The 12,780-nt window shown below is 39.1% G+C and overlaps 2 protein-coding genes across 4 annotated transcripts in view; one reads left to right on the top strand and one right to left on the bottom strand.

Moving 5' to 3' along the window:
* LOC140488063 (phospholipid-transporting ATPase ABCA1-like) overlaps positions 1 to 12,780 on the bottom strand; it is a 144,432-nt gene that overhangs the window by 25,121 nt on the left and 106,531 nt on the right. For all 3 annotated transcript variants that reach the window (XM_072587746.1, XM_072587737.1, XM_072587756.1), the window contains 10 exons: positions 12,147 to 12,260; positions 11,174 to 11,322; positions 9,952 to 10,076; positions 8,692 to 8,790; positions 5,524 to 5,713; positions 2,918 to 3,012; positions 2,702 to 2,734; positions 1,803 to 1,908; positions 374 to 448; positions 67 to 236 (listed from right to left, as the gene is read on the bottom strand). In XM_072587746.1, coding sequence (XP_072443847.1) covers positions 67 to 236; positions 374 to 448; positions 1,803 to 1,908; positions 2,702 to 2,734; positions 2,918 to 3,012; positions 5,524 to 5,713; positions 8,692 to 8,790; positions 9,952 to 10,076; positions 11,174 to 11,322; positions 12,147 to 12,260 — 1,156 coding nt within the window. The remainder of the gene's footprint in view (positions 1 to 66; positions 237 to 373; positions 449 to 1,802; positions 1,909 to 2,701; positions 2,735 to 2,917; positions 3,013 to 5,523; positions 5,714 to 8,691; positions 8,791 to 9,951; positions 10,077 to 11,173; positions 11,323 to 12,146; positions 12,261 to 12,780) is intronic.
* nipsnap3a (nipsnap homolog 3A (C. elegans)) overlaps positions 1 to 12,780 on the top strand; it is a 90,544-nt gene that overhangs the window by 61,177 nt on the left and 16,587 nt on the right. The gene's annotated exons all lie outside the window — the stretch shown is intronic.

The raw sequence follows: 12,780 nt of genomic DNA, 5'->3' as shown, positions 1-12,780 counted from the left end.
TTATTTGTAGGTTGTAATGTATCATAAAATATTTTACGGTGAGGGAGACATGAAGTTGATACTTACAGAGCCACCTCAGAGATCTGCTCTTTGGTCAGATTGAGGGGATGATTGATGGCGGTGATTCCGTATGCACTGGGATCTTCACCTTCCCCTAACCGAGTACGGAGAATAGCGTTGTTCATGACATTCAGGAAGGCTCCGATGGCATGCCAACCTTTGTTGTTAAACCAAATCTAAATTAGAAAACCAAGTGTCAGTGTGAAACATCACCATTAATGATATGGATTTGCTATAAATGCAATATAAGTGGACCCTTTGCTTTGGATTTTACAATGCTCGAAACTCAGAGTCCTAAAAGTTTAAGACTTACCTTTACGTTATCTTTCGTGTCTAATCCTGACATAAATTTCAAGAGTTGGCTCATAAAGCGGTCAGAAGCACTACCCTGGAAGATGAAAAGTTTGCTTATCAGTGCAAGACAGACGTAAATGGCTGCTCATATCCAGAGTGACACATTAGAGACAATGCAAACATCATGTAACCATAGTCAATAACAGGAGCTCTGAGCAAAACTATTTATGATAGAGATTTGAATGGCATTAAGGATCCCAGATGCAAAAGCTGATCAGCTTCTAGTTCTGAAAATACTCCTGTTTCTATAACTAAGTATTTGATAAGGTTTATCATCCAATAACCTTCCCTTCTTATTTTTAACACTTCTGGTAATAACAGTTTAGCCACAAGAGGTAGCATTGACACAATCACATCTTCTTAATTCCCCAATTGTATAAATTTAGTGGTGTTGTACTATGCATTTGCCATATATCTTTTCTTGATTTCACTTGTTAATAGCACATTGGTGTCACGAACAGTGCTTGATTTAATGCCCATCCTTAATTACACTTGAATGATGGTGAGTCATTTTCTTAAACCACGACAATCCTGTGGTGTACTAAATAACAGAGTTCCAGGAATTTGATATAGTGATAGTAAAGGAATGGTGATATAGTTCCAAGTGAACATGATTTGCAACTTGGAGGGAAAGTTGCAGGTAGTGGTGTTCCATCTGTAGCTTTTCTCCTATTGGGTAGTAAAGGATGTCAGTTAGAAAAATGCTTTTGCAGGAAACACGTCAAGGGGCAGTGATATTTTGATGTTAAACAAAGTAAGCCAAGCAGTTATTTTTAATTTAATTCAGAATTGGTGCATCAATCATAAAGTTGAAATTTTGACCATCCTTTGATATCTTGAGACGGGAGTGTTGAGCCTTCTTGAACGTTTCCAGATGGCAGTCTGCTGAAATTGCCAAGTTAGCTATCCTTTGCATCACATCTCAGGGAAATGAGGGATGGGCAACAACAATTGGTCTTGCCAATGATGCCTACAGCCTAAGAATGAATACAAGCATTGCATTTGACCCACGTAGTTTGTGCAATTGAGATGAACTGTACAACAGTAATAGGGATGCCACACATTTCAGCTCTCCTCTCTGTTCCCAACCAAGAGTCTGTAGCGTGGAAAGAGGCAGAGAGAGAGATGAGGCTACAGTGACTTTGGGCTGGGGTGGAGAGAAACTCAGATAGTATTTGATATCCTTTCGATTTTCTAAAGGACTTTCCAGGAACTAAGGTAGCCTAGATGTATGTTTCAAAGGACTAAAAACCAGGTAAAATTTACCTCAGGATTACATTACTGTTTGTAAAACTGGATTATGCTGATCAAACACTTTTTATTTGCTGTTTATTTTTAATCCAAACTGTACAAAACTATATCACAAAACCCAAACTTCCAGTACTGACCTGTGTCAATGCAAGTGCCTTTTTTAAATGGAGTATGGCTTGAGTGACTTCTTCCTGTGGTGGTAGCAATGGAGAGCTTTCTCCCCCAAGTGAAAATCCTCCATACCTAGAGAACAAGAAAAAAATAATCACTGGCGGGTTCTTTTCTTGTAATTACAGAAATGCTTTTGTTATAAAAGGCTATAGGATCACCGTGCTACATGGCACACTATGACTTTGAAGTGTCATTAGCTGACATTTTGGGGAGACATTAATATAGTGGTAATCTCACTGGATTAAAAGTCCTGAAACTCTGGGGACCTGGGCTCAAATCTCACCACATCAGTTGGTGACTCTTAATTACCGTCTTAAACGTTCAACAGCAATTGGAAATGGAGAACAATTCCTGACCCTGCCAATGCTGTCCACATCCCATGAAAGGACCAAAAACAAACTTTCCCAATAACCTTGTACACAGGTAATTCTGATGGTAGCGCAGAGTAGTTTTGCCCAATCCTCTGTTATTTATTTTAATTTTATTGACTGAGGCTTTCGTTATTTCTGAATTTCAGCTACTCAAATCTAAATTATTGCTTTTTTATCTGAAGTATCTCGTAAAGCATTTTACAGGAGTGATGCATCGGATCTGCACATTTTGATATAACTGTTCTTGCACTGAACTGAGAATTATAATACTTAAGTACTTTCACGGACATCCTGTCTGATGGCTTTTTGCGCAGCCTGGTTTTCGGAGGATTAAAGTCAAGGCACACAAGAACACATTCATGTTAGTTTAATTGTGAACCAACCATGTGGGATGGTAAAAGTATAAATTGATTTAATCACACAAAGTTATTCTGTAAATTCTGAAAAGACTACCAGTCAAGAAGCAGGACAATGTTAACAAGTTATTAACGTACCTGAATTCATTCACCCACATTTTGTTCTTTAAGCTGTTGAAATAAACCAAAAAACAGAACTGAAACATTTGACAGATGAAGTCAAACATAAATTAAATGAGTAATGCTCCCGACTGGAAACCCAGTTCAGTTTTCTTTATGCTTTATCTTGTATAACTCTTTCCAATTATATTATGCAGGTGACAATAATCCAATCTTGAATGATTTTCAGATTACCTTCTCCCAATGATTTGTGCATAGGTTTTCACAAGGTAATCGGACACATTTCTGCCGGACAGGTTCTGGAGGATGTCTGTGGAGTTCAGTTTAATCTATAAAGGAGAAAGAAAAATCAGTTATCTTTCCAAAAATGCTGACTCTATACCTATTCCTTTTTAGAGTGTTGCATTTTATTTTAAATATAACCAAAGCCCTGATGCCAACATTAAAATCATTTGTTAAGATGGTGGTGTAGTGGTAATGTTAGTGAAATAAACATCCAGAGTCCTAGGATTTACGTGCTTTAGACATGAGCTCAAATCCCACCATGCAACGTAAAGCTGGTGGAATTGGAATTAGAATGTTTCAGTAATGGTGACCATCAGACCATTGATGGTTGTCTCAAAAGCCTCATATGGTTCACAGTTGTCCTTCAAAGAAGGAAATCTCTGTCCTTACTTGACCCTGCCCAGATGTCTCACCAGAGCCATTACAATGAGGATAAGACCATAAGACCATAAGACATAGGAGTGGAAGTAAGGCCATTCGGCCCATCGAGTCCACTCCGCCATTCAATCATGGCTGATGCGCATTTCAGCTCCACTTGCCAGCGTTCTCCCCGTAGCCCTTAATTCCTCTAGACAACAAGAACCTATCAATCTCGGCCTTGAAGACATTTAGCGTCCCGGCTTCCACTGCACTCCGTGGCAATGAATTCCACAGGCCCACCACTCTCTGGCTGAAGAAATGTCTCCGCATTTCCGTTCTGAAATGACCCCCTCTAATTCTAAGGCTGTGTCCACGGATGACACGGAATGGCTCTTTGAAATGGTTTATCAAGCCAGTATTTTCAAGGACAATCAGGAATAGGCAACAAATGCTCGTCTTGTAAGTGATGCCCATATCCCAAGAATGAATGAATACCAAAAATGTACAAAAGCAAAGCCTAGCATTTATATAGCACCTTTCTCAATCAGTGGAGATGTTTCACAGCAACTAAAATCTTTTTTAAAAATATAGTCACTGATGTGCATGGAATGACTTTATGCACAGCAAGCCCCTACAAACAGTAATGTAGTAATGACCAGATAATCTGTTTTCTTGACGTGAGTGTATTGATTTAGGGAGAAGTATTGTCCACGTCACTATGGGATAGTTCCATTGTTCTCCTTTGAAATAGTGCCAGGAGATATTTTACATTAATCTGAGATGGCAGTCTGGCCTCAGGTTAACATTTCATTCAATAGACAGCATTACTAACAGTACTGTAATTTTTATCCATCCTTGTTGACTGGAATTACGTAAAAACAACATATAGGTGAATATTCACATTGGTATAAATCACAGGTGTGACTTTTGCGTGAGCACATCAGTGCAACAGATGTTTTGGCTGTTATGGACCAGACCAAACCCTCTCAAAACATATCAAGAAGATAGCTTAGATCCTAACTTAAGTGTAAGGCGTTGCACTCCAGATGCAATTTGACTGGTCAAACTACTCGATTATAAGCAAAACATATTTTATTTTTACACTACAATTAAAATACAGACAAAATAAAAATAAAATAATTGATCTAACTATAACTCTATTGAACTGCTTAACAAAATTATATATATGTATATATTTATATAGATGACTACTAATTAACTGTTCCAGTATGGTATCCATAAACGCACGCTTGGCAAATGCAAATTCCGTCAAACAGATGGTCTCACATGTAATTCTAGCAGCAGGAGGACAGCCCCAGCTTTTAGCTGTAACAGAGAGAGGAATAAGAGCTTCCACATCCAGCTTCAAGACCCCAGCTAAAACTAAAAATTCTGTTTCTGTGGGAGCTTGACCCCACCAATTCAGGCTTCTTCTATTGTTTAACTTTTAAAAAAACCCCAAGGTCTCACAACTGTTTACTTTATTGACTTTGAGCAGATCACTCAACACCTCTATCTCAATCTTTCTTTATAAGACAAACCAGGACAAAATACACCTCTTAAGGCCAATGAATCGTAACATGGCACAATTGATGTAAAATATTTCAGATTCCTTAATCGCCACATGTGAAACAGCAAGATCATGTGTTTTGTAGTGACAGACATTTCTCACTAAAATGCTGTTTTCCTTTTCAGTCATGTCACTTGAAATAACTCCACAGAAACTGGTTTCCTGTCACCATGACACCCTTTATTTATATATGTAGAGTCCTTGGCACTGATTCAGCTCCCTCAGAGCCAGCTCTCAGAGTGAACAAAACCTCTGACACTTTTGTTCTTATCAGTCAACCAGTTCTCCCTGTTTGGACCAGACGAACAGCCCCAATCAGCGATCTCCTATTCTATGAGGTCCACCTGGCTGACCTTATTGAAAATCACTACGTTACTCCAAATAGTTTAACTATATAAGTTCAGGCAGTCTTGCCTGAACTAGTGATATCAAAATAATATACAATAGGTAAAAATTAGCTGGTTATTAAGGACTCTTCCTTTGTTGGCACTTTATTATATATATTTAAATGAAGCTGAGAGGTTTTCTGGTCATCAACTCAATCCCTGGGTATCAATTACAATTGTTCTAAAAGTAACTGTCATGCATTCATTCATTACAATTTGTAAATGTCTCATTCTCAGACCTGAGGAGGTGGAAGTCCACCAGCAGCTGCAGGACAGTCAGGAAGCATCTTCTTTATAGTATTATCACTACACCGACAGGTTGGTGAAGGATTATCCATTGTCCAATTCCCATTGAGAAAGACATCCATTATAGAATCCGAAACAGAAGGAGTGATCCACTCTGCAGCTGCAGGCTCACAGGGATTATCACTAAAATGAGCACAAACACAAGACACAACTATTCATCTTCATTTCCCATTCTTCAAACATATCTCTCTATTTAAGCCAATCTGTTTGCACTGTTCTGACATCAATGACTTTATTATGAGAAACTGTGACATAATACCCACTTGTCCTGTGACACTGCAACCCCAATGTAGCAAAAATGTCCCAAGACACATTACCGAACATAATTTGACTCCAAAACACACAATGAGATAAGAGATAATGAAAAGCTTTGTTGAAGATATATGTTTAAAGTAATGTCTTGAAGGAGAAGATGGAGAGAGAGTGCTGGAGAGATTAAAAGAGAAAGAGCTTATAATCTATCCAACTGAAGGCAATGATGCAATGAAAGCCCAAAAGGAAAGAACTTCCTGATAAGTTTATTCTCCCAAAGAAATTTCAGGGCAGTCACAGTTTACATTGGGCTTTCAGAGTCGTTCACTAAGCTGACTCCAGGGATGAAATAGTCGACTTATGAGGAAACATATGCACCAGTTCTGACTACTTGGCTCAGGCTGACACACTTGGGCAGGCCTCAATGAAGTTGGGGCAACCATCAGGGAATGAGTTGCCTTTGTATTATATCCCAGTTTTGTGTTTACCGATCTACATGACAGCTGCTATGAAATGATAGAATCACTTGAAATTGTTCTTCTCAGTTTGGGAGAGAACTAGGATTTTATTTGTAAGTTTTGTGGGAAATGATTTATACACAGACAGTAGATTGAATTACTCTGGGAAATACAACACAATGGCACACAACAGGAATTCTGGCAATTAGAATGCGATTGTTTATATAGGCAGACAGATGAGAAGAATTGCACAGTCACTTCCTGTTACAAGTCTCAGGGTCACACGTATGAGGCTTCCTGATAACATTATTTATGTTCAGCAATGTCCGGAATCCAATACAGATATTAAAGCAAGATGCTCCTGTCCTTGGCAGATTTCCTGACACTGGTTCCAATTGAGTTGATGGAAATATTTCTGTTTGTGCAAATTCTTTCTAATCATAGGATCATAAGATCATAAGAAATAGGAGCAGAGTAGGTCAATTGCCCATTGAACTGTCCCATCATTCAACAAGATCATTGCTGATCTGATTCTGCCCTTAACCCCACTTCCCTGCCTCTCCTTCAGGACCCCTCTGACTCCCTCAAAAACAACAAATGCTGGAGTTCACAGCAGGTAGGGCAGCATCCATGGTGAGAGAGCAAATTAACGTTTTGAGTCTAGATGACTCTTTTCATCGTACAACTCTCTAAGAGAAGGAATGCCCCCTAATTTCTATTTAAAACAGGCGAACTTTTATTTCCACAAAACTGCGCTCAATATCTAGACTCTCCTGAGATAAAACTTCCCCCAGTAATTACCCTGTCAAGTTACCTCAGAATCTTGTATGTTTAAATATGCTGACCTCGCATTCTTCTAAAAGTATAGGCTTAACCTGCTCAGGCTTTCCTCATAAAACAATTGTTTCATCCCAGGAATAAGCTTAGTGAACTACTTTCTGAGCTATTTCTACTGCACACTATATACAATATTCTGGGTACAAATGTAATAATGTCCTGTAAAATAATAGCAAGATTTCCCCACTTTTATGCTCCAAATCCATTGCAATGAATGTTAATATTACATTTGCCTTCCTAATTATTTGCTGTAGGTTGTGATTCCTGTGCAAAAACACCAGGGTCTTTCAATACTTCAGCATTCTGCAATTTCTCTCCATTTAAATAATATTCTACTTTTCTATTGTCAAAGAATGGACAACCTCACATTTTCCCACATTATACTCCATCTGCTAGCTTTTGCCTCCACACTCAACCTACCTCCTATTACTTTGCACACTCTTTGTATTTTCTTAACAACTTAATTTCCTATCATTTTATCAGCAGAAAGTTTGGCTGCAGTACAGTTAATTCCTGTATCCAAGATATTTGACGTAGATCATAAATAGTTTAAAACCCAGCACAGATCCCTGTAACACAGCACTTGTTACACTTTGTCACCTTGAAAATGGCCTATTAATCCCGACTGTTACCTCACCCAATACCATGAGTGGCATCTTGTGCAATAACCTTTTATGTGGCACCATTTCCAAAGCCTTTTAGGAATTCAGTTGCACAACTCCTGGTTCCACTGTGTCTACTCTGATTATCTCATCCTCAAAGTACTCTAATAAATTCTTCCAATACAGTTTACCTTTCCCAAAATCATGTTGGCTCTACCTGGTGTTATTAAGAATTTTGAAAGGTTCTGTGCCTGCATCCTGATAAATGGAGGCTAGCAATGTCCCCTTGACCAATACTTCCATTGTTTTTTTGTTGGTGCGTAGGCTTCCAAAGTGCATGGCATTTAAATCAGCAAACAGAGATTAATGTGCTAGCGCATCAGAGGAAACTCACAGCCCTGCATATACACGTAGCTTAGAGAGACCATTGACGTATAGTCAGTTCTGATGTAACGTGACAGTTCCGTTCTCATGCGATCGCGCATTATAAGAAAAGCATGCAATAGCCGTGCCATTTAAACAATGGGGGCGGAATCACATTACAGCCATTACAGGTAAGGAAAGTTTGTGTTCCACAAATAATGGTCTAAATTCTTCCATCGCGTTAAAGCCAATTCGCATTGAAGAAACACTGACATATGCTAAACAAACTGGTCTATAGTTTCCTGTTTCTTGTTTCCTTTGTTAATTGGAAGAAATGTTACATCTATGATGTTCCAATCCATTGCAAACTTAACAGATTGTAAGGAATTTTCATAAGTCAGTTTCAAGGAATGTTCTAGTAGTAATGAGATTTACTGAAAATGACCACAGCTCAGGACCTTCAGTATCAGAGTCAAAAGCATATCTGCAATGGTTTATCAATAAATAGTATCCAGTACAGATACTCCCACCACATGATGTCCATTGTGTGTGTTCAGGATACGTTAAATAAGATCTGCAGTGTACTCACAGAATGGGACTTCCTTTCATACACCGAGTGCCGAACCCTGGCCTATTAACAAGAGAGTTGAGCAGTTTTTCTGTGTGCTCATTTCCGGGAGCATCATTACTGTGAAGAGGTTATACAAAAAAATTAATAACCTCAAATCAAGTTGTAGCAGCAGTCAACAAAGTATCAAATTCTACCTTACTCTTTTTATACGCTTGTCATGCCCTTTCTCGAGACCCTTCTGTCAACCCTCTTCATTCATTTGATTGATAGGACATCAGTTTTAAATATGTATGGATCAGTACCAATAGTGCTTACAGTGATTCAATGCAAGGAAGTGCTATGTCTATATTGTTGACTTGGTGACTGTACTAATTAAGTCCACGTCTAATTAGCAGGAGAGACAGTTCATATCCATGGCACTGGTGAAGCATCTTGTGTGTCCTCCTAGAACCAGTAACAAAACCAACACTTTCCTGGAACTTTACTGTCATTGTCAGGTTTCACTGGGCATTTTTGTCCTTTTTCTGTAGCCGAGGCACCTGACTTATAATACATTCTAATTTAAGGTGCTATAAATGTCTTTATAATGGTATTTTAACTGCTGATTGATCAGCTCACCTTGCACAGGCACCCTGTGCAGTGAGACCCACCAAGCAACAAGCAGAAGAACTAAAAGGACTAAGATTTAAATTGAACTTTGCAAGGCAATGAGGAGCACAAATACTTTCCTAAACCTCACTGGCTGCGTCTGAACTCTGCCACCTAAGGATTTCCAGCTGAATGGCTGAATGTAAAATATCCCAGACCTCCAATAAATATTGGATAAGAGGTGGGGAGATTGGTGCCCGCATAGTCCACCTGCCTACCCAATTAAACTTTCCCCTCTACTAGACTGACATCTTATCAACCTGATCTTCTCTTGCAAAGGCACAAGTTCACAAAGTTCAATGTGATTAGGCAATACAAATAGTCCAAAACTGGGCAGATGTCTGACTGAAGATAAATGATTACTGCATGGATTTAAGTGTTTTTGAGCAGTATTGTGGAACAAGCATCCATGAGTAAACAGTGTTGGAACCACAAAGGAAAATGTAACTGCATTCATTGCTTCACAAATGGTATTTTGCTTGATGAATCATTGTACATTCTAAACACAGCCATCAATTAGTTTCTAAATTGAGTGGCAGTGATCCTGGCAAGAGGTCCTCTTGCCCTCCCTATAATGATTGCCTTGTTCTACTGTAATGAGTTGCAAACAGCGCATAATAGAAGACGTACCTAATGAAAGTGTACTGTTCATCATACATCCAGGGATGCAGTTCTAAGCTGGGATATTTACCAAATGGAGGCACAATCAGACTGAACACCAGTGCAATACACACAAACACAGCAGGTAGTACGATCTGTAAGACAGCAAAGCAGGGAGAATTCCTCACACTTGTACAAACACCAGGTTGCATGAGTATGCATTATCAAACCGTATTGAATGGAAACTATCTTAATGCTGTAGGTTGTAATTAAGATTCCATTTCCAATGAGACAAAAAGAGATCTTTCCATTTTAAATAAAGTCTCAATGAAAGCAGAACTGCTAGCTGTGCAGAAGTGAATGGCATCTCATCAAGAATACAGAATTAAAGGAGTGTATAATATTCCTAGGAGTGTTAAATAATTTTGACCTGGTGTGTGGCAAATACCTGAAATTAAAAATGGCCCTGGACAGAGGATGAGAGTGCAGCCAAGGTTAGTCAGATTCTCGCTCAAACTAGGCCTTTGCCCTGGCCTTATGCACCCTATAAACCGCATTCTAAATGTGGAAATGCTCATGGAATTTATCAGGCCAATGAATGGAGCATCTGCAATTGGACAATCTCAATCCAATTCAATTGAATAACAGCATCAAAGTCACCCTAATTTCTTAATTCTATTCAAAGAAGCCAGAAAGGTGATCAATGTGAAAATTCTGAGATTTGAGCTGAGGCAGAAGTCAACAAAAGTAATATGGCTGGTGTAGTGATTGGAACCAGGTGAATCTTATTGACTGTGAGATTCTTGGTTGGGTTGTTAACCCTGACCAATCAGGGAGCTCTGGCTGATAGATGTAACAGGGGATTCAGAGTCTCCTCAGTTCAGAGACTGACTCTGACATGGTTGGCCACAGCCAGTGTATTTTGCACATGTAAATAGAGGGTGACTTGGTGACAGGAAATCGGCCTCTGTGCAGTTATTTCTGCTGGCCTATGTTGACCCTTAGCGACTAAAGAGGGATTTACTCAGAAATGCTTTTAAGACTTATAAAGGTATGTAATTTCAATCGCCCATTTTGTACCCAGTGACATCAACTCATTTTTAGACTCGTCATTCTTACATATGACAAGTTTAACCAATTCCTTTAGTCATACCCAGACCCAATAAATGCTCTGATCCCACAGTTCACAGTAATGCAGTGCGGCCTACCATATTTGTTCTGCCATCAGTTCCTCTGACAATTGAAGGCTCACCTGAGCAAAGATTCCTTTCCGGCTGCGTTTTGCATAAATCAACCTCTTCCAGAACAATGCCACAAACTGCTGCCTAAAAAGGTTCCAACCTCTTACTGAGTAAGAACCTTTCCCATCCATTCCACTCAGGAAGTCCGTTTCACGGGCCTCTGCAAACAAGACAACCATTTTTTACTTATATTATACCTTTACCTGCACAGTGTAGTAAAAATAAATTCATTCAATTATTCACCAAGTAACTCAATGGTTCCATAGCACATTAATAGAACGAAGGGTACGCAAGCATATTTGATAAATAATCACTTGCATTTGCATGGTGCTTTTCACAGTCTCTGACTGTATTAAAACGCTTTACAACCAGTGAGGTGAGATGTAGCAGTCAATTTATGAAGAGCAACTTCCAATGGAAATTGATCAGCCTGAACTGTTAACTCTGTTTCTCTCCATAGATGCTGCCTGTTTTCAGGTTTCCAGCTTGTTTTGCTGCTCTTATTTCAGACTTCTAGCACCTTAAGTATTTTGCTTTTGTGTTCCTTTCTACATGACTGTATTTAAATTATAAATGCCCCTTAAATAATACTGTTGCTGTTAGAATTCCAATTTACTTTTGCCGTTCCTATCTGCATGCCCAATAGAACCAATCTGCTCCCTGGTCATGGGACTACTGGGACATCTCAACACTGCAGTTTCCCTCAGTTCTAGTGCTCTACACTCAAATTTGGCACAGGATATTAGGGCAAGGTCAGCGCTTCATTGTGTAAGGATCTAAATAATAATGTGAATCAATTGTTATTGGAAGTAGGCAAGAAATTGAAGTTGAGGCCATAATCAAATCATCTGTGATCTTACTGAATGATGGAACAGGCTAAAGGACTAACTGGCTGCTTCTAATCTGATTTTGTATGTGTGTATATAATGTGCCACCTGCAGATTTACAGACAACAACAGCATCATTTTCCACCTCCTTACTTACCTGGATCACCATCTGAGTCATTAGCGTCAGCAGCATCATCAGTGAACGGTCTCAAGCAACTCTGTCTGTCCACAAATCTCGATCTGCGGTTTCGGCAAGCTGGAATCATGCCATCTAAAGTGAAATCAGATTTATCACTTAGATTAACTTTAAATCAACAGGAAGTAACTCATTGTGCTGTTAAATATGGCTGGGTGGTTCACAAATGTTTACTTTTTGTTTAGAACCCATCTGAGGATTTAACAGAAGTGCACACGAAGATGAACATTTATTCTCAGTGTCACTGGGAATAATGATTCGGAGATGCCAGTGTTGGACTGGGGTGTACAATATTAAAAATCACACAACACCAGGTTCTAGTCCAATACGTTTATTTGGAAGCACTAGCTTTCATCAACCACCTGATGAAGGAGCAGCGCTCCGAAAGCTGGTGTTTCCAAATAAACCTGTTGGACTATAACCTGGCACTGTGTGATTTTTAAATGGGAATAATGTTGGGGAAAACTGATTTGTTTTGGATTGTGGTGCCTTTTCTGAGGCAAGACAAAAAAAGGGCAGCATTTCCAAGTAATGATGAGCATTCCAAATGTCTTTAAATTTGAAAGTATCTTTCAGCAAGAGTAGCAAACTGACA

Source organism: Chiloscyllium punctatum, chromosome 2 (assembly GCF_047496795.1).
Source record: "Chiloscyllium punctatum isolate Juve2018m chromosome 2, sChiPun1.3, whole genome shotgun sequence".
In the NCBI taxonomy this organism is placed as follows: domain Eukaryota; kingdom Metazoa; phylum Chordata; class Chondrichthyes; order Orectolobiformes; family Hemiscylliidae; genus Chiloscyllium; species Chiloscyllium punctatum.
Note: the sequence above shows the minus strand (reverse complement) of the source record. Positions and strands in the feature narration are given on the sequence as shown.